At 38.3% G+C, this 21,604-nt stretch overlaps 1 protein-coding gene across 8 annotated transcripts in view; it reads right to left on the reverse strand.

The window, feature by feature from the left end:
* Nucleotides 1-21,604, reverse strand: part of SCMH1 (Scm polycomb group protein homolog 1) — a 223,642-nt gene that overhangs the window by 122,141 nt on the left and 79,897 nt on the right. For 4 of the 8 annotated variants that reach the window (XM_055403471.2, XM_055403469.2, XM_055403475.2 and 1 more), the window contains 4 exons: nucleotides 16,631-16,699; nucleotides 16,177-16,200; nucleotides 7,393-7,463; nucleotides 406-640 (listed from right to left, as the gene is read on the reverse strand). In XM_055403471.2, coding sequence (XP_055259446.2) covers nucleotides 406-604 — 199 coding nt within the window. In that variant the 5' untranslated portion in view covers nucleotides 605-640; nucleotides 7,393-7,463; nucleotides 16,177-16,200; nucleotides 16,631-16,699. Of the gene's footprint in view, nucleotides 1-405; nucleotides 641-7,392; nucleotides 7,464-8,374; nucleotides 8,518-15,046; nucleotides 15,241-16,176; nucleotides 16,201-16,630; nucleotides 16,700-21,604 lie in introns of those variants that run through there. The other 4 variants (XM_088835186.1, XM_088835187.1, XM_055403474.2 and 1 more) reach the window with 4 other exon arrangements.

The raw sequence follows: 21,604 nt of genomic DNA on the forward strand, positions 1-21,604 counted from the left end.
AGGAGATAAGGGATCTTTATAATAGTCATCCTTTCTAATGGGAGATTTTTGTCTCACTGCCTGTTGTGATTGTAGGGTTTGATAAAAGCTCCATGGTTTTTTGAGGCAAGTTCAATGGCAAGACCTTCTTCCATCCTTTTTCTCAGGGTAAATGGGACCTGACAAAGAAGGATGCAGGGTGTGGTTTCTCATTAGAAAAAGAAGAGCTGAAGAGAAGCTTGGGTATCACAAGTTAATGGAGAATGGACAGGTCCAGATTTTACAGCTCATTTCATGTTAGATGGACCTTCTGGACCATACGAAAAAGAAGGGATGGGCAGGTGACCCTATGTTTTCTTCTAATGTGATGTACAATCTGAGGAAGATAACTAATGGGCTAGGGAGAGCTTGGGTCCAGTTACTCACCCAGAGGGGGCTGCAGCATACCCCCATTCTTCTCACAGTTCCCGATAGGCTGAATTTCAGCTGAGTCAACCAGCCGCCAGAAGTCATTCTTGTTGTCGCTGCCATCAAGGCGAAGGCGGAGGCGAGCACCTGTCAGTCCAACTACTGTGGCAATACAGGTAGATGTGGTGTTCCTGGGGTCCTGTGCTTCCAATTTCATGCTGATCTTGAACTCGTTGCTTGGAGGCGTGCAGGACTGAGGAGAACAAGCCACGGGGATTAGGCAGCTAAGAATACCTGGCATTTTCAGCAAGGATATTAGGCGATGGAACTTGAAAATTTATGCTTTGGATGCAAACTGATTACAGCTGAGTCAGGGACAACCCTCGTGAATTATTTCCTAATGCCTAGGAAGGGTCTCATGAAAAAGAAACACTGAAATGTAAAGTGAAGGGGAAAAATTACTTTCCAGTGAAGCATCAAATATTGACTGACCAGTAAGAAAAGGATAAGAGTATCTCAAATGGTCCTTCCTTAAATGCTGTTTTTTATCCTATCTTCTCCAATTCCCTAACCCTCCAGGTATTCTTAATATTTTCTTTGCAGAAATCATCCTATTAAACTATATCCTTAGTGTTTCTTCATGGAGTGCTTCAGTATGTCTACCACACAGACTAACCAATGGGAGTAATTATTTTTTTTACTTTGACATTAACTTAGAAATCAATTCCTGTTTTTTTAAAAAACAACTTTAAGTTATAATTGACATACAATGAACTACACACTTAGGTTAAGTACTGACATATGTATACACTCATGACACCACATATATCACAACACTCTGGAAACCATCACCACTATCAAGATAATGAACATGGACATACTACCAAGTTTTGCATATCCCTTTATGATCTGTCTAGCCCTTCCCAGATCTCTCTCTCTCTCTCCAGGCAAACACTGCTTTACTTTCTATCAGTGTAGACTGTTGTGCATTTCTAGACTTTAAATGGAATCATACAGAATATACTTTTTTTGGGGGGGGGATCTAGTTTCTTTCACTCAGCATAACCATTCTGATATTCATCCATTTGTTGAATGTATCAATAATTCATTTCTTTTTCGTTAAGACTCAGTTTTAAGAGCAGTTTTAGGTTCCCAGCAAAACTGAGAGGAAGGTATAGAGATTTCCTATAAACATCCTGCTCCAACACATGCAGTGTCTCCTCTATTTTCAGTATCTCCTATCACAGTAGTACATTTATTACAACTGATGAAACTACACTAACATATCATAATAACCCAAAGTCCATTATTTAAAGTTCTCTCTTGGTGTTGTATACTCTCTGAATTTGGTCTAATGGAGACATGTATCTATCATTAGGATCATACAAAATAGTTTAACTGTACTAAAAATTCCTCTTTACTTGTCCTACTCATCCACTCAGTCTCTGGCAACCACTGATCTTTTTATTGTCTCCATAGTTTTGCCTTTTCCAGAATGTCATATAGTTTGAATCACACAGCACATAGCTTTTTCAGATTGGCTTTTTTCTCATAGTTAAGATGCATTTAAGTTTCCTCTATGTCTTTTCATAGCTTGATAGCGCACTTCTTTCTAGGGCTGAGTAATACACCATTGTCTGGCTATACGAGTTTGTTTATCCATTCACCTACTTAAAAAACATCTTGGTTTCTTCCAAGTTTTGGTGATTATGAATAAAGATGCAATAAAATCCATACACACACACACACATAAACACACACACAAGTTTTTGTGTGGACATAAATTTTCAACTTCTTTGGGTAAATATAAAGCAACTGATGGATCATATGGTATGAGTATGTTTAGTTTACAAGAGAGATCACCAAACTACCTTATAGGATGTCTGTACCATTTTGCATTCCCACAAGCAATTAATGAGAATTCCTGTTGCTCCACATCCTTGCCAACGCTTGGTGTTATCAGTGTTCTGGCATTACAATATGTATGTAGTGGTATCTCACTGTTGTTTTAATTTGCATTTCTCTGATAACATATGATGTAGAACATCTTTTTTATGCTCGTCATCCGACCATCTTTGGTGAGATGTCTGTTAAGATCTTTGATCTTTTTTGAGTTATTTTCTTATTTTGAGTTTAAGGTATTTGTATATTTTGGGTAACAGTACTTTGTCAAACACGTCTTGTAAAAATATTTTCTCCCAGTCTGTGGCTTGTCTTCTCATTCTCTTGACAGTGTCTTTCACATAGTAGAAGGTTTTATTTTAATGAAGTTCAGCTTATCACTTATTTCTTTCATGAACTGTGCCTTTGGTTTGCACCTAATAAATCACTGCCATGCCTAAGGTCACCTTCAGTTCAGTTCAGTCGCTCAGTTGTGTCTGACTCTTTGCAACCCCATGGACTGCAGCACGCCAGGCCTCCCTGTCCATCACCAACTCCTAGAGTTTATCCAAACTCATGTTCACTGAGTTGATGACGCCACCCAACCATCTCATCCTCTGTCATCTCCTTCTCCTCATGCCTTCCATCTTTTCCAGCATCAGGGTCGTTTCAAATGTCAGTTCTTTGCATCAGGTGGCCAAAGTACTGGAGTTTCAGCTTCAACATCAGTCCTTCCAATAAATACTCAGGACTGATTTCCTTGAGGATGGACTGGTTGGATCTCCTTGCTGTCCAAAGGACTCTCAAGAGTCTTCTCCAACACCACAGTTCAAAAGCATCAATTTTTCGGCTCTCAGCTTTCTTTAAAGTCCAACTCTCACATCCATACATGACTACTGGAAAAAACATAGCTTTGACTAGATGGCCCTTTGCTGGCAAAGTCATTTCTCTGCTTTTTAATATGCTGTCTAGGTTGGTCATAACTTTTTTCCCAAGGAGTAAGCATCTTTTAATTTCATGGCTGCAGTCACCATCTGCAGTGATTTTGGAGCCCCCCCAAATAAAGCTTGTCACCGTTTCCACTGTTTCCCCATCTATTTCCCATGAAGTGATGGGACCGGATGCCATGATCTTAGTTTTCTGAATGTTGAGCTTTAAGCCAACTTTTTCACTCTCCTCTTTCACTTTCATCAAAAGACTCTTTAGTTCTTCTTCACTTTCTGCCATAAGGGTGGTGTCATCTGCATATATGAGGTTATTGATATTTCTCCTGGTAATCTTGATTCCAGCTTGTGCTTCATCCAGCCCAGTGTTTCTCATGATGTACTCTGCATTAAATAAGCAGGGTGATAATAAACAGCCTTGATGTACTCCTTTCCCTATTTGGAACCAATGTGTTGTTCCATGTCCAGTTCCAATTGTTGCTTCCTGACCTGCATACAGGTTTCTCAACAGGCAGGTCAGGTCGTCTGGTATTCCCATGTCTTTCAGAATTTTCCACAGTTGGCGGTGATCCACACAGTCAAAGACTTTGGCATAGTCAATAAAGCAGAAATACATGCTTTTCTGGAACTCTCTTGCTTTTCTGATGATCCAACAGATGTTGGCAATTTGATCTCTGGTTCCTCTGTCTTTTCTCAATCCAGCTTGAACATCTGGAAGTTCATGGTTCACGTACTGTTGAAGCCTGGCTTGGAGAATTTTGAGCATTACTTTACTAGCGTGTGACATGAGTGCAATTGTGCGGTAGTTTTGAGCATTCTTTGGCATCGCAATGAAAACTGACCTTTTCCATCTTAGTCTTCTCCTATGCTAAATTCTAGGAGTTTTAGCTTTGTGTTTTACAGTTAGGCATGTGGCCTGTTTTGAATTAATTTTTTTGAAGGGTGTTAAGGTCTGTATCTATCATCTTTTGATTCATGTAAGGACTATGTGACCTTTTTCATGATGAAATTACTGTATTTTTATCTGATAATATCCCTTGCCTCTGAAATATATTTTGATATTAATATGCCATTTTAGCTTTATTATAATTTTCGATTCTTGTACTTTTAACCTATTTGTGTCCTTACATTTAAAGTACAACTGCTCGCAGGCAGTATATAATTGGGTCTTACTTTTTATCCAGTATGACAATCTCAGCTTGTTGACGAATTTAGATAATTTACAATTGGATTATTGATATGGCTGGATTTAAACCTACCACTCTGATATTTGTTTTCTAATATTTTAGTGGTTGCTTTAGGGCTTAAACATATTTAAATTATCAGTCTATCTTCAAGCAATATTATACTACTTCATGTATAAGAATTTTATAATAGTCTACTTAAATTTCTCTCCCTTAAGCTATTATTATTATACATTTTACTAATACCTTTTGTTATTTCTACAATACAATGTTATTATCATTATTTATAGTTAATTAAACTCCAATACTTTGGCCACCTCATGAGAAGAGTTGACTCACTGGAAAAGACCCTGATGCTGGGAGGGATTGGGGGTGGGCGGAGAAGGGGATGACAGAGGATGAGATGGCTGGATGGTATCGCTGACTTGATGGACATGAGTTTGAGTGAACTCCAGGAGTTGATGACGGACAGGGAGGCCTGGCGTGCTGCGATTTATGGGGTTACATGTCAGACATGACTGAGCGATTGAACTGAACTGAACTGATAGTCAACTATCTTTTATAGAGGCTTAATAAGAAATAACATTTTGAGTATTTACCCTTGTAATTATCATTTCTAGTAACTTTCATTCCCTTGTGTAGATCTGTATTCTATCTGGTAACATTTTCCTTCTGCATGATGGATTTTGTCTAACATTTGTAAGAGTGAGTTTACTACTGATGAATTCCTTCAGTTTTTATGCATCTGAAAATATCTCTATTTTTCCTTCATTTTGGAAGATCTTTTTGCTGGATATAAAATTCATGGTTGATAGTTTTCTTTTGATACTTTGAAGATGTTATTTAACTTTCTTCTTGTTTGCATTATGACAAGAAAATATAATGTTGGTCTTATCTTAGTTTCCCTGCACATAAAGTGTCTTTTTTCCTCTGGCTGCTTTGAAGATGTTCTCTATCACTAGTTTTGATAATTTACAACATGCCTTCCTGCTGCTGCTGCTAAGTCACTTCAGTCGTGTCCGACTCTGTGTGATCCCACAGACGGAAGCCCACCAGGCTCCCCCTTCCCTGGGATTCTCTAGACAACATGCCTTAGTATAATTTTATTCTTGTCTTTTTTTTAGGAGATTCATTTAGCTTTCTGAATTTGCAGATTTTTAGTTTTCCTCAACTGTGAACAATTTTTTGCCATTTTATCTTCAAATGCTTTTCCATCCTCCATCTCTTTTCTTTTGGGCAGTCTAATTACATGGTCTATGAAGTTATCCCATGCTTCACTGATCTCTTTTTTGTATTTTTAAAATACTTTTTTTTCTGTGTGTTTCATTTTAGGTATCTTCTACTGCTATGTTTTCATATTTATTAATCTTTTCTTCCACCATTAATCCCAACTAGTGTATTTTTCATTTTGCTCAATATGTCTTTTTTTAATATACTTCATGTCTCTGCTTAACTTTCAAAGATATAGAACATAATTAAAATAATTATTTTAATGTTTTAATCTGCTATTCTAAGATTTGCAAATGTTCTAAGTCTGTTTCAATTGGTTGATTAGTCTATTCATTATTAGTTATGCTTTCCTGCCTCCTTATATGCTTGATAATCTTTGACTAGATGCCAGACATTGTGACTTTTACCTGTTAGGTGCTGGCTATCTTTGCATTCTCTTCTTGTGCTGTGTTCCCAGATGAAGTTAATTTACTTGGAAATAATTTAATCACATTTGAGTCTTGCTTTTTAGTTTGTTAGGCAGATTCAAAGCATGCTTATCCTAAGGCTAGTCATTTCCCACTACTGAGCAGGATCTTTCCAACTATTCCACATGAATTATGAGCTTTTCCAGTCTAGCTGGTGGAATCAGGCACTATTCCCAGTGTTGTGTGAGCACGAGGCTCTCTCCTTTTACTATCCTTCTAATCCTTTCAGACAGTGTTTCCCTTGGCTTTGGACGCTCACAGGCATATACAGAGCAACAGTACTTTGGTGAATACTTGAAGGGGGCTCTCTGCAGTTCGCTTTCTGTGCTGCATTCTCTTCTCTGGTACTCTGTCCTGCAAATTCTATCCTGGGTTCTCAGTTCCATCTCCCTGATTTGATAGGGAATCTCTCAGGCTTAGTCTGGATTCTCTTTCCCTGGGCCATGGTCTCAAACTATTGTAAAGCAGTAAATCATAAGAGGCTCATTTGTTGTTTCATCTCTCAGAAATCACTGTTCTTGGCTGCCTGATCTTCAGTAACTTGAAAACCATTATTTAATATATTTTGTCTTCTAAAATTATTTCAGGTGGAAATATGAATTCAGTCCCTATTATTTTAGATGAGGAAGTCCTATTTTGTACTTTTATTTAGAGCACAGACAAAATTCAAACTCAAAGTGAAATGTTGACAGTTTGTGGAAATAACAATTGAATACTAAAAGGGAGGGAGATATAAACCATTTCCTGATGTGCAGCTCTATTTAGCAGCAGTACACATCTCTGCTTACTAGCCTTATCATGTACTGATAGTCATCATCATCTGTGCATTGTATGGGGAACTTAATCCTATGTGGGAAGCTCTAAATGACCTCCAGTGAACTCCTAACATACTCCACAATGGGACTCAGTGCCAACATTTTTATGGAAAGATAAGATTGTGGCAGGGGAGCTGAATTCAGAGATATGAATACTGCTCCACTTTCAAGAGTTGTCTAAGGGCTATAACTCTGTTTCCTATCTGTCCGAACGAAGAGCTGTAGTAAAAATTAGCAACTGTTTTCAGTAACACAGAGTATCTTCAAGGAGGTGAAGAAGGAAAAGGTGTTACTTGGGAAATTGGGGAGAATGTTTAAAACTCACATCTGAGTTTTGAGTCTTGAAGTTGTATTCCTCCCACAGAAGTTTATTCTGGGGACTTCAGGTAAGAAGCCCAAAGGCTCCCACTTCATGTTTTGCTTATCTAAGGACCAGAAAAAACTATTTGCCTCCCACCTTCTAAAGATGCTGAGAATCAATTACCTGCTTGAAGCAATGCACAGGCGCTGGGACTGAACATGTTTCTTTTAGGTATTTGTCCCAGGTAAAATGACCTGTAAAGGAAATAAAAATCTCTATCACAGTCAACTTCCTAAAAATGCTTTCAGGATGTAATCTACCCTAAACATTAGGCTATTTTCAGACTTGTTTGGAGCATAAGAAAACTTACATGGCTCTGTTTGGACTCAATGGAGTATATATTAGGGGGAAGAATTGAAGTGACCTGAGTGGATCATTTTAGATCAATGTTTTTTCAATCACTGTCTAGATGACTTAAGGAATCTTTGAAGCCAGCCTCTAAAACGATCCAAAATGGTACAGAAAGTCATACCAGTGTTTCAAAGAAGTATTAAGGAAGCTCATGGAAAACAGAAGAGGCGCAAAGTGGGTGGGAAGATTCCTTCTGAACAATCTGACTCCTGTAAAGGCCCCTTATTGCCATCAAGTAACTGCTTTTAACACATAATGTGGCAGAATCCCACCATCTCAGCTCAGAAAGAAAAAAGAAGAGGCTATCTTGAGACCCTGGGTAAGAGGAGTTAGTTGGGGGCAGGAAAAGTCAGAATGAGATTATACTTGAATCCTCACTCTAAAAGATGTTTCTCTCTCACTCACCTCAACCCTTTCCTATTCTGGTCACCGTCACATTGCTCTGAGGTGCAAAATGACCAAGGTTTGTTAATTTAGAGAAAAGCAGATCCTCAGTAGCATTTCTGATGACAGTAGTTAAGAATAAGTTGGCAAATTTACAGAATCTTTTTAGCCTCTTGAAGTGGCCTGTAAGGTCTCTCAAAGTGTGAGGAACACTGTGCTAGAGAAATAATCTTTAAGGTGACACTGACCTGGGGTCAAGGAAAACATTTTAAAGGATGGGTTATTAAACACATATCTTCCTGAACCACAAAAGATTACCAGGTTCTTTATTAAAGGTAAAATCAATTACAAATATCCCCCTAATACCCACCTAGAGGTGACCCCATGATGGAGCAGGTAAGGTCCCAGAGACTCTCACAAGCTAAAACACTGTAGCAAACCAGCATTTCTTGAAGTTTCCTCTGCAGTGGAGCAGCACTGGGCCCCTTTGGGCCATGAAAAAAGCACTAGATGCTGGGAATAAAAATGAGTCATGGAATGATGAAATCTAAGTCACTCCAAAGATGATGCCAAGACTTTATACTGTATTGACTTTATAGCTTCTGTTTTAAAACTGGTTCCTTTCCCACATCCTAACCAAGCCAAATAGATTTGGCCAGAAATCACAGTCAGTTCTGAACTATCTAATGAACTGGCTGATGACTGCGTGTGTGCATGCTAAGTTGCTTTAGTCCCGTCGGACTCTTTGCAACCCTATGGACTGGTGCCTGACAGGCTCCTCGGTCCGTGGGATTCTACGACAAGAATACCGGAGTGGGTTGCCATGCCCTCTTCCAGGGGATCTTCCTGACCCAGGGATCGAACCCCAGCCTCTTGCATTGGCAGGAACGTTCTTTAGCACCAGCGCCACCTGGTAGCCATCCCCTTTGGCCAATAATTAATCATTTTGAATAGACAGTCCAAGGGTAAATGAGATGAGTATTTCCTTAAGCCAAGATTTAAATAGCTTATTAGAATTTAATAAAGAGTTTACTCTTAGCTGAGATGGCTTCTAAAGCAAAGACTTTCATCACTACTGGCTGTTAGAAAAAGAAAACATCAAGAATTATTATTCCATTTTGCAAATAAGTAAGTTAAATAGTAAGTCTTGGATTTGACTAGGCTGCAACTCTTGAACTCTAACACGTACAGCAATTCTACCCACTAAAACTTTCTCTGATAACAGAAATGTTCTGCATCTATGCTGACCAGGAAGATAACCACTAGCCGCATGTCACTATTGAACACATGAAATGTGGCTAGTGTGAGTGAGAAATTAAATTTTAAATGGTATTTAGCTTTAATGTAAATTTTAATACCTATATGGGAATTACTGTAGAAGGCAGTACGGAAGAAGTTAGGTCAGTTCTGAGTTGCTTGTTACTGTTTTGAGTTCTGACCAAAAACACCCAAGAGACTTTGGCTTTAAGATGTAATTACAGCAGCATCAGGGTACCAAAATAATTAGAGTATTATAGTTCTATATTACACATAACAACTATGGTAATCAATTCCTATCACACAGGTTAAGAAATCCCACATCTTCCTATTTACTATCAACTGAATGAAAAAGAACCTCTTTGTTAAAAGCAGTTCACCCACTGAGGGTTCACTAGCTTCAACCATACCAAGATTATATTTTTTCTTAAATTTGACTGCTTAGGCTGTTTATTGTTTACTATCAATCAGTTAAGCTGCAAAATAAGTTAATTTTTATTGACTCACTAAGAATATCTGAGCACCTATTATGCTCATAATGAAGACAAACATCAAACCTACCACACTACCAAGCACTAAAAATACCACAAAAGAAGTAGGACAGGCAACAAAGTATAGATCGGGGTTGGCAAATTTTCTGTAAAGGACCAGATAGAAAAAATTTTTCCCTTTGTAGGCCATTTGGTCTCTATCACAAATACTCAACTTGTACATGGTAGCATGAAAACAGCCACAGGCAATATGTATATGAGTGAGCATGGCTGTGTTTCACTAAAACTTTATTTATAAAAACTGGCAGTGGGTTGCATTTGGCCCCTAAATAGCAGTTTGTCAAACCTTGGGATATAATATCATTCTCAAATGCTACTTACCATCAAAATATACTAAATAGTTTTTCTAACTTCTTTTTACAGCTCTGAGACCATCTTCAGATGTTCTCATTCAGTGATCTCGAGTGTGGTCTGAGAATCTGTATTTTCAAAGCCTTCCTAGGTAATACTGATTAAATTCCATGCCTAGAAACTAATGGTATAATTGAAAGAATGTGATATTGAGAGTTAGAAGATGATGGTTGAAGCCTTGTTTCTATAGCTAACTATCTTGAATAAATTACTTAATCCTTCCAAGCAACAGTTCATTTATCTGAAAGAGACATAATATCCCATAAGATTATACACACACTCCTTCATTCAATAAATATTTATTAACCTCCTAAGTGCAAAATCACAGTGTTAAATATTAGGGGAACAAGATAGACATGGTTCTGAAATTCATGGAGCCTACAGTTTAGAGATAAGCAAAAGTAGTAAATTAAGTAATAATACAAATAATCTGCCACAATTATGATAAATTTAAGTTAATGAGGTAGTGCAGATTGCCTTGAGAATGTAGAACAGGGAAATCTAATTCATACTTGGGTCAAGATTACTGTGAAGACTGACATTATTAACTAGTATAGTACTTTATAATTTCTGGAGTGATTTCAATTATTCGTTCAAATGATGTTTGAGTACCCTGTACGTGCCAGGCACTTCTAAGTGCTAGGATAAGGCAGGAGGTCCCTGCCCTTATGGAATTTACATTCCAGTGCATAATGAGGCACAATTAACACAAAGTCAAATAAATAAGGTAGTAAGTGATACGTATTTGAAGGACATAAAATAATGATATGTGACAGACTGGGAATCATCTTAGATGGTGAAATTACAGACAGATGCTCTAGACAGGAAACATTTGGGCTGAAGCCTTATAGATGAGAGACAGTCACTCATCTCATTTATACTGCTGAATAATACTTATGAAAGTATTTTATAAACTCTAACATACTACCATATGACAGTTGTGTCTATTATTAGGAAATAGGATTGGCTTAAAACTCAGCATTCAAAAAGCTAAGGTCATGGCATCCGGTCCCATCACTTCATGGCAAATAGATGGAGAAACAACTGAAATAGTTGACAGACTTTATTTTCTTGGGCTCCAAAATCACTGCAGATGGTGACTTCAGCCATGAAATTAAAAGATGTTTGCTCCTTGGAAGAAAAGCTATGACAAACCTAGACAGCATATTAAAAAGCAGAGACATTAGTTTGCCAACAAAGGTCCATTTAGTCAAAACTATGGCCTCTCCAGTAGTCATGTATAAGAGCTGGACCATAAAGAAGGCTGAGCACCAAAGAATTGATGCTTTGAACTGTGGTGTTGGAGAAGACTCTTAAGAATCCCTTGGACTGCAAGGGGATCAAAGCATCCAGTCCTAAAGGAAATCAACCCTGAATATTCATTGGAAGGACTGATCTTGAAACTGAAGCTCTAATACTTTGGCCACCTGATGCGAAAAACCGACTCATTAGAAAAGACCCTGATGTTGGGAAAGACAGAAGGCAGGAGGAAAAAGGGACAACAGAGAACAAGATGGTTGGATGGCATCACCACCTCAATGGAAATGAGTTTGAGCAAGCTAGGGGAGATGGTGAAGGGCAGGGAAGCCTGGTGTGCTGCAGTCGATGGGACTGCAAAGAGGCAGACACAGATGACTGACTGAACAATAACAACAAAGATTGCTGCCCTGAAGGGATTTACAAACTACATACAAATACTTTAAAAATTAACAGTTTCCTAAACTGTAAAACACAAAAGATCTATCAGTTGAATGCATGAATTCCTTTCTCTAATATTCACTCATTTAACAAATATTTACTGTGCAACTACTATATGCCAAGCTCAATTCCAGGCACAGGTGATACACAGCAAAGAACAAAACAGCCAAAATCTCTGCCCACATGGAGCTTACATTCTAAGGGGGAAGAGCCACAATAAATAAACAAACATAATTCAATTGATCCAGAAGGTTACAGAAAAACCACATAATAACTATACAATTTCTGGCCCTTTTCAAATAAGGAAAAAATAAAGCAGGGTAAGAGGGGAAAAGAGTGCTGATTGTATGTATGCTATTTTAGGCAGGATGGTCAAGAAAGGGTTCTTGATGAGGTGATATAAAAGCTGAGACCTGAATGGTTCCTCCAGCCTAAATAATTTAAATAATTAAATAACTAATTAAATAATTTAATTATTGGAATTAAGTAATTCCAATGATGAGAAATTTTTTATTCAGCTATGGTTCAATAGCACAAATGGATTATTTTAACCGTTCGAATCAGCCAAAGTCTACGTTCTTCTAAATCTTTACCTATTGACATTAGACATAATATATCTAATCCCCTAAATATGTACCAAATCCCTCAACTGTTCCTAATTTAAAATGGTTACATCAAGCATTTCCATTCATGCTGGCTACTGTTCTGTCCACATTCCTCTACAAGAACTCTATTTAGTTCCACCTAAAGTGTGGAACCCAAATCCTTAAGAGCAATAAAGACACTCACAGTCTTTATTTTTGGCCACGCTGTGCAGCATGTGGGGTCTTAGTCCCCCAGTCAGGGACTGAACCTGTGCCCCCTGATTTGGAAACTCAGAGTCTAAACCCTGGACTGCCAGGGAAGTACATTTTATGAACTTTAAAAACCTTCACTTTTTAACCCAGTACCTGAAACTTGAGAGAGGCACCATAGAAGTCTGAAAAGTGAGTGAATGTAAAGAAGCAAGCCAGTAATGGTCCTACTCTTTTCTGGACTAGTGAAATCACACCTGGGAAATTAAACGTTATGGGAACTAGTCCTTGAGAGGGACAGAACAAAGCAACATCTAAATGGTGATCTCAATGATCAAGAGACACAAAACCATGTCACGTGAGGACCAGCTAAATGAAGAATCAACATTTAGCATGAGAGTCTTAGAGCCATTTCTTTATCGATCCATCCAACAAGTATTTATAGTGTGGATCAAGGAACTGTGCTGGAGATACAACCATGATCAAAATATTGTCTGGCCTTCAAAAAGCTTCAACTTAAGGCTTCTAAGTTAAAATGTAAAAGGATAAGCAAGGAGTTAGCCAGAGAGACCTGTTGTTTCAGACAGAAAGAAAAGCATGTATGAGGGCCCAGAAATGAAAAAAAGTAGTTCTAAAACCTGAATCTTTCAGTATGGCTACTGGGTAGATAAAAATGGTTTAGAAAAGAGGTAGTCAATAAAAGCAGTGTTTGGGTTTCAGAGTCTCATATGCAACACTAAGGAGAAGAGGAAGCACAAAAGGGTTTGTAGGAAAAAGCATCCTGTCTACAATGTGAAGAATGGATTGGAGGAGGGTAAGGCTGGAGGCAGGAAGCTTTTTTATTAGGAAGCTTTTCTAATAAGCTAGCTATGAGATGATAGTTGCTTGAACTAGGAAATTTAACAGAATGGCAGTGAGAAAGCAGTCTTTCAGTTCAGCTCAGCTCAGTCGTGTCCGACTCTCCGCGACCCCATGAATAACAGCACGCCAGGCCTCCCTGTCCATCACCAACTCCCGGAGTTCACTCAAACTCATGTCCATCGAGTCGGTGATGCCATCCGGCCATCTCATTCTCGGTCATCCCCTTCTTCTCCTGCCCCCAATCCCTCCCAGCATCAGAGTCTTTTCCAGTGAGTCAACTCTTCGCATGAGGTGGCCAAAGTATTGGAGTTTCAGCTTTAGCATCAGTCCTTCCAATGAACACCTAGGACTGATCTCCTTTAGAATGGATTGGTTGGATCTCCTTGCAGTCCAAGGGACTCTCAAGAGTCTTCTCCAGCACCACAGTTCAAAAGCATCAATTCTTCGGCGATCAGCTTTCTTCACAGTCCAACTCTCACATCCATACATGACCACTGGAAAAACCACAGCCTTGACTAGACGGACCTTGGTTGGCAAAGTAATGTCTCTGCTTTTTGATACGCTATCTAGGTTGGTCATAACTCTCCTTCCAAGGAGTAAGCGTCTTTTAATTTCATGGCTACAATCAGCATCCGCAGTGAGCTGCTTTCAAATAACTAGAGGCTGGTTAGTGAAAAACTGGCTAAACCTATACATATGGCTCTAAAAGTTATAGGGAGAATTAATAGAATTGACAAAGAAACAGATTTTGGCCCAATAAATATTTGTTTAAACACGAGTGAGTTGCTTGAGGAGGTTTTAAGTCCTTAACAACTTTGGGGAGAGTTCAAGGCAAGACATTTTACAAGAAATACAAAATGTTGGAATTTTGAAATGCAGGCCAAGGTAGATTTTTAAGGCCTCTTCCAAACTCTGAGGTTCTAAAAATCTACTGAATTTTCTTTCAGTGTGAATTTGGGGCCACCCTCTATACCTGATGGACAAAATGAAATACCCAAGATTAATTTATCAGAGGCTCTGCCTGGCTTCACTACCTCTACTCCCACAACAAAAAACATACTTTCACATTTTAACATCACTTTATGTAAATATTTTAAACTGAATATCCACTTTTCACAATAGTCATCAAAACAGGTTGTATACAACATACCTTAAATATCACTGAACTAGTACTGTTATCATCATTCACATTAGCAACAGATCCCCAAACTGCAGCAGCTATCACTGAGTACCTTCTGTTTGTCTGCACCATGCCACACTATGTTCAATATTTCCCCTGTTAATTATAACCCGAAAAGTAGGTTTTATTCTCATCTTAAAGATGAGGAAATAAGACTCAGAAAGATCAAGTCTTTTTTCTGAAGTCACAAAACTGGTTAGTGAGGAAAAGGAATTTGAACCCAGGCCTGTCTGATTCTTATGCCATGCTTTTTAAACCACATACCAGTACCTTAGAAAGCATGAGGAAAGTTTTGAGGAAAAACAAAAATTGACTATCATTTATTGTTTATCAAGTATCAGGCCCTTTACCTGCATTATTTCATTTCATTCTTCAGCTCATAATCATAGAATGCTTCACTTCAAAGAATGTCACAAGATTTGACTTAAAAGGCTGAGGATAGTTGCTGAACAAATGAAAATAATAATCCTCCAAAGTTGAAAAGTATTTGAGAGTTTTTAAGATGTTTTCACATCCATTAGTTCATGTAATCTTCTTAATAACCCTGTGAAGTAGGTAGAATGGGATTATTATCCCCATTTACAAATCAGAAAACCAAGGATTAGTGTCACAGACTTACTAAATGGCAAAGTTGGCCCTCAAAGAACCCAGGAATTCTGACTTCTAGTCTAGTGTTCTACTACTTTACATCACCTTCTTTGTCAGTGGGCAATGAAAGTAATATGTTGTCAGAAGAAAAGGAAAGAGGGAGCAAATGGAAAATGATGATAATAGGATTGAACACAGGAAGTTGCAATAACAAAATATGTAACAATACTTTGACAAAAACTGATAAAGGTATCAGGATATCAATATTTAAATAAAATGCTGCAGGATTTTAAAGAACGCTTAAGAAGTTAAGACTAACATTTATGTAGGAACTCAGAAAGCTGATTGAAAAATATTGCCATTAGTTTCATTTCCGAAATCCTAGTCCTGAAGTACACTATTCAGGGATGAAAACCAAATGCAGTATCAGGCTGACTCCTGTTATTTGACATCTTAATATTTCAGTTTTTATTCAGTTTAAAAAAAAACTTAGAAAATTTTTAGGTTTAATTTCAGTTCAATATATCTCATGAATAATTTATTTTTGGAAAATGCCATCAAATTCTGATTTATGGACAAAGGGGCTTTGTTTTAGCTCTAGATTTAATGAATTAATAAGAAGTAACTTGCAGTTTGGTTTCAGTTCCCATCCCTTATTGTACTCACGTAATTAACTACCCTTTTCCCTTTCGTTGGCTTAGTCTGTGGCCTCCTGATAAGGAGAATCTGACATGACAGCAAAGGAGAACTGCATGGGCTCATTAGGCAGAGAAGAGCACAGGATTCACTAGCTCATGAGACAAAGACACATGGAATTCTTTTCCTAGTTACAATCTAATCCCTGGCTCAGTAATTTCCCATATTTAACAGAAATACAAGAAAAATATCTTACCTAACTCCAGGATGTCAGTAGCTTCTATTAAAGAAAAAAATATTACAGCATAAGTCATCATGAAAAACACACTAAAAGAACAGTGAGATTCCGGGGTAAAATGGGGGCTTGAGAGTTTGTGTAGTTCAATTCTCTCACTTTAAAAGATACTAAGTTTATTAATAGTAGTTGTGGAAGTATACCACTCAATTCTGTCTTATTAAAAACTGGATATCCAGAGAGGCTAAAAAACTGTACCTAAAGCTAATTTTGGATTGTTTGAACTCAGAATCTAAATTTCCTGATTTCATCCTCAAACCAACGTATATTGCTTTTGACAGATACCTCCACAAACTATATTTGCTTGTGTTTTAACCAGTGAGTTCTTGGTATACTCAGACCTCTAAAAAAAAGGCTTTGTGGTAAGAGATGTCAAATTAAATTTTTCCATGCTAAATATAGCTTTTTTTCTTACCTTGATATTGGGATGCAGACTCTGATAGATGACCATATTTATGTTTTCTAACATCATTCCAGTCTATTACTGCAGGAAGAAAGAAAACAAGTCACGTGGGAAGAAAGTAAAAGTTTCAATACTTCTCCAGTTTAGCAGTATATTGCGACAGTTTTTGACAAAGTAATCTACTTTTGAGATTCTAGTCTAAGGAAATAACCCAAAATATAGAAAAAGAGATTTTATTTAAAAAACTTTAGTATTCTTTATAATAAGAAAAAATTGGGGTGGAAGGGGTGAGTAGATGTTCAACACAGAAGACTGATTAAGATACTGAAATACATTTGTTATTTGATGAAGTATTTTGGTGCTGTTAAACTTTTACAAGTCTAAGTGGGAAAATGTTTGAGTTATAATGTTATCTGGTAAGATAAAGGATCAAAAAGTATATGCAAGGAATAACCACAATTACATAAAACACTGAAGACAAAGAACACCTATGTTACAGGCTGCATTGCGTTCTCCCAGAATTCATATTGAAGTAATCATTTCTCAATACTTCAGAAGGTGACTTTGGAAGTAGGGTCTATGAAGAAGTAAGTAAGTTAAAATGAGATCTAATTTTAGAGTGGACCCTAATCCAATATGACTGGTATCCTTATAAGAAGAGGAAAATCTGGACAGAGACATGATAGAGAAAGGACTATGTGAAGGCACAGGGAGAAGACAGACATTTATGGGCCAAAGCGGGGGGAAAAAAACTACCCTGCTGACACCTCGATCTTGCTCTTGAAGCCTCCAGAACTGTAAGAAAATGTCTGTTGTTGAAATCACCCAGTCTGTAGCCTTTGTTATACTATAGTTTACAGTAAACTAATACAACCCTAAAAATTATCACTAGAAAAAAAAGAAGTAAACAAAGCAAATATAAACAACTGGTTATCTTTGGGTGATAGTACTGTTTTTCTCCCCTTTCTAATCTCAAATATTTTCAGATTTTTTTTATACAGAGTATCAGTTCAGTTGCTCAGTTGTGTCTGACTCTTTGCGACCCCATGAACCGCAGCAAGCCAGGCCTCCCTGTCCATCACCAACTCTCGGGGTCCACCCAAACCCATGTCCATCGAGTTGGTGATGCATCCAACCATCTCATCCTCTGTCATCCCCGTCTCCTTCTGCCCTCAATCTTTCCCAGCATGAGGGTCATTATTCATATAATAGAAATATATTTTCCTTGCTTGAAAATTTAGATTTATCTACTGACCCCAGTACTGTCTTAGCATTATTTACCCATCTTCTTTATCACTGAATGGTACCACTTCTTTTTTAAACTATTATTTACCCATTTACCCACTTCTCTTTTTACCCAGCTCAGATTCTATGGTCCCTCACTAAAATCACTCCCTGGCCAATAGTCTTCAACTCCTTCACACCTGTTTTTTTTTTTTTTTTGGTTAAACTTGACTACTAAAGCCTCAACCCTAATTTGGCTAAAACCACTTACCTGCCTGTATCATGCCTACCCCAACACATCACAAGTGCTAAAGAAAAACAAGTGGAAGCTTACTGGTCTCACCTTAAACTCATGGCTACGATCTCAAGCTACTTATCATTGTCTAGGAATCAAACCACAATTCCCTACCATGCTTGCTTTTCTCCTTTCCAAAAATATAAATTCAAGTATTCTTCTCTCTAGTGCTGAAGAAGCTGAAGTTGAAAGATTCTATGAAGACCTACATGATTTCTTAGAACTCACACCAAAAAAATGTCCTTTTCATCACAGGGGACTAGAATGCAAAAGTAGGAAGTCAAGAAATACCTGAAATAACAGGCAAGTTTGGCCTTGGAGTACAAAATGAAGCAGGGCAAGGCTAACAGAGTTTTGTTACAACAAACACCCTCTTCCACGAACACAAGAAACTACTATACATGGACATCACCAGATGGTCAGTACCAAAATGAGACTGATTTTATTTACTCTTTTTGCAGCCGAAGATGATGTAGCTCTATATAGTCAGCAAAAAAAAGACCTGGAGCTGCCTGTGGCTCAAATCATCAGTTCTTTATTGCAAAATTCAGGCTCAAGTTGAGAAAGCAGGGAAAACCACTAGGCCATTCAAATATGGCCTAAATCGTATCCTTTATGATTACACAGTAGAGGTGATGAATAGATTCAAGGGACCAGATCTGGCAGACAGACTGCCTGAAGAACTATGGATGGAGGTTTGTAACACTGTGCAGGAGGTAATGACCAAAACTATCCCCAAGAAATAAAAGAAGGCAAAGTGGTTGTCTGAGGAGGCCTTACAAACAGCTGAGAAAGGGGAGAAGCAAAAGACAAAGGAGAAAGGGAAAGAGAAATCCTTTAGAGTTCAGAGGGTAAAGAATGCAGAGTTGCAGAGAATAGCAAGGAGAGATAAAAAAGCCTTCTTAAGTGACCAATGCAAAGAAATAGAAGAAAACAACAGAATGGGAAAGATTAGCAATCTCTTTAAGAAAATTGGAGATACCAAGGGAACATTTCAGGCACAACAAAGGACAAAAACAGCAAGGACATTAACAGAAGCAGAAGAGCGTAAGAAAAGGTGGCAAGAATACACTGTACAAATTAGTTCAGTTCAGTTCAGTCGCTCAGTCGTGTCCGACTCTCTGCGACCCCATGAATCACAGCACGCCAGGCCTCCCTGTCCATCACCAACTCCCAGAGTTCACTCAAACTCATGTCCATAGAGTCGGTGATGCCATCCAGCCATCTCATTCTCTGTCATCCCCTTCTCCTCCCGCCCCCAACCTTTCCCAGCATCAGAGTCTTTTCCAGTGAGTCAACTCGTCGCATGAGGTGGCCAAAGTATTGCAGTTTCAGCTTTAGCATCAGTCCTTCTAATGAACATCCAGGATTGATCTCCTTTAAAATGGACTGGCTTGCAGTCCAAGGGACTCTCAAGAGTCTTCTCCAACACCACAGTTCAAAAGCATCAATTGTTCGGCGATCAGCTTTCTTCACAGTCCAACTCTCACATCCATACATGACCACGGGAAAAACCATAGCCTTGACTAGACGGACCTTTGTTGGCAAAGTAATGTCTCTGCTTTTTAATATACTATCAAGGTTGGTCATAACTTTCCTTCCAAGGAGTAAGCGTCTTTTAATTTCATGGCTGCAATCAGCATCTGCAGTGATTTTGGAGCCCCAAAAATAAAGTCTGACACTGTTTCCATTGTTTTTTCATCTATTTCCCATGAAGTGATGGGACCAGATGCCATGATCTTTGTGACCCAATGAACCATGATTATGTGGTCACTTACCTACAGCCAGACATCCTGGAGTGTGAGGTCAAGTGGGCCTCAGGAGCATTACTACGAACAATGCTAGTGGAGGTGATGGAATTCCAGCTGAACTATTTCAAATCTTAAAAAATGATGTTGTTAAAGTGTTGCTCTCACTATGCCAGCAAATTTGGAAAACTCAGCAGTGACCACAGGACTGGAAAAGGTCAGTTTTCATTTCAATCCCAAAGAAAAGCAATGCCAAAGAATGTTCAAATTACTGTATAATTGTACTCGTTTCACATGCCAGCAAGATTTTGCCTAAAATCCATCAGGTAAGGCTTTAGCAGTATGTAAACTGAAAACTTCCAGATGTTCAAGCTGGATTTAGCAAAGGCAGAGGAACCAGAGATCAGATTGCCAACATATGCAGGATCACAGAAAAAGCAAGGGGATTCCAGAAAAACATATGCTCCTGCTTCATTGAATATGCTAAAGACTTTGACTGTATAGATCACAACAAACTGTAATATTCTTAAAGAGATGGGAATACCAGATCACCTTACCTGCCTCCTGAGAAACCTGTATGCAGGAAAAGAAGCAACAGTTAGAACCGGACATGGAACAACAAACTGGTTCAAAATTGGGAAAGGCTGTATGTTGTCACCCTGCTTATTTAACTTATATGCAGAATACATCATGCAAAATGCCAGGCTAGATGAATCACAAGATGGAATCAACACTGCCAAGAGAAATATCAACAACCTCAGATATGCAGATGATACCACTTTAATGGCAGAAAAGTGAAGAGGAACTAAATAGCCTCTTGATGAAGGTGAAAGAGGTGAGTGAAAAAGCTGGCTTAAAACCCAACCTTCAAAAAACTAAGATCATGGAATCCAGTTCAATCATTTCATTGTAAACACATGGGAAAAATGTGGAAACAGTATTGGATTTCATTTTCTTGGGCTCCAAAATCACTGCGTACAGTGACTGCAGCCACAAAACTAAAAGATGCTTACTCCTTGGAAGAATAGCTATGTCAAACCTAGATAGTGTTTTAAACAGCAGAGACATCACTTTGCTGACAAAGGACTGTCTAGTCAAAGCTATGGCTTTTCTAGTAGTCGTGTATGGATGTGAGAATTGGACCATAAAGAAGGCTGAACACCAAAGAACTGACACTTTCAAACTGTGGTGCTGGAGAAGACCCTTGAGAGTCCCTTGGACTGCAAGGAGATCAAACCAATCAATCCTAAAGGAAATCAGTCCTGAATATTCATTGGAAGGACTGCTGTTGAAGCTGAAGCTCCAATACTTTGACCATCTGATGCAAATAGCTGACTCACTGGAAAAGACTCTGATTTAGGAAAAAAGACGCTTGCTCCTTGGAAGGAAAGTTATGACCAACCTTGATAGTATATTAAAAAGCAGAGACATTACTTTGCCAACCAAGGTCCGTCTAGTCAAGGCAATGGTTTTTCCCATGGTCATGTATGGATGTGAGAGTTGGACTGTGAAGAAAGCTGATCGCCGAAGAATCGATGCTTTTGAACTGTGGTGTTGGAGAAGACTCTTGAGAGTCCCTTATACTGCAAGGAGATCCAACCAGTCCATTCTAAAGGAGATCAATCCTGGATGTTCATTGGAGGGACTGATGCTAAAGCTGAAACTGCAATACTTTGGCCACCTCATGTGACGACTTGACTCACTGGAAAAGACTCTGAT

Source organism: Moschus berezovskii, chromosome 4 (assembly GCF_049115385.1).
Source record: "Moschus berezovskii isolate FMDL1 chromosome 4, NW_MosBer_1.0, whole genome shotgun sequence".
Lineage (NCBI taxonomy): Eukaryota > Metazoa > Chordata > Mammalia > Artiodactyla > Moschidae > Moschus > Moschus berezovskii.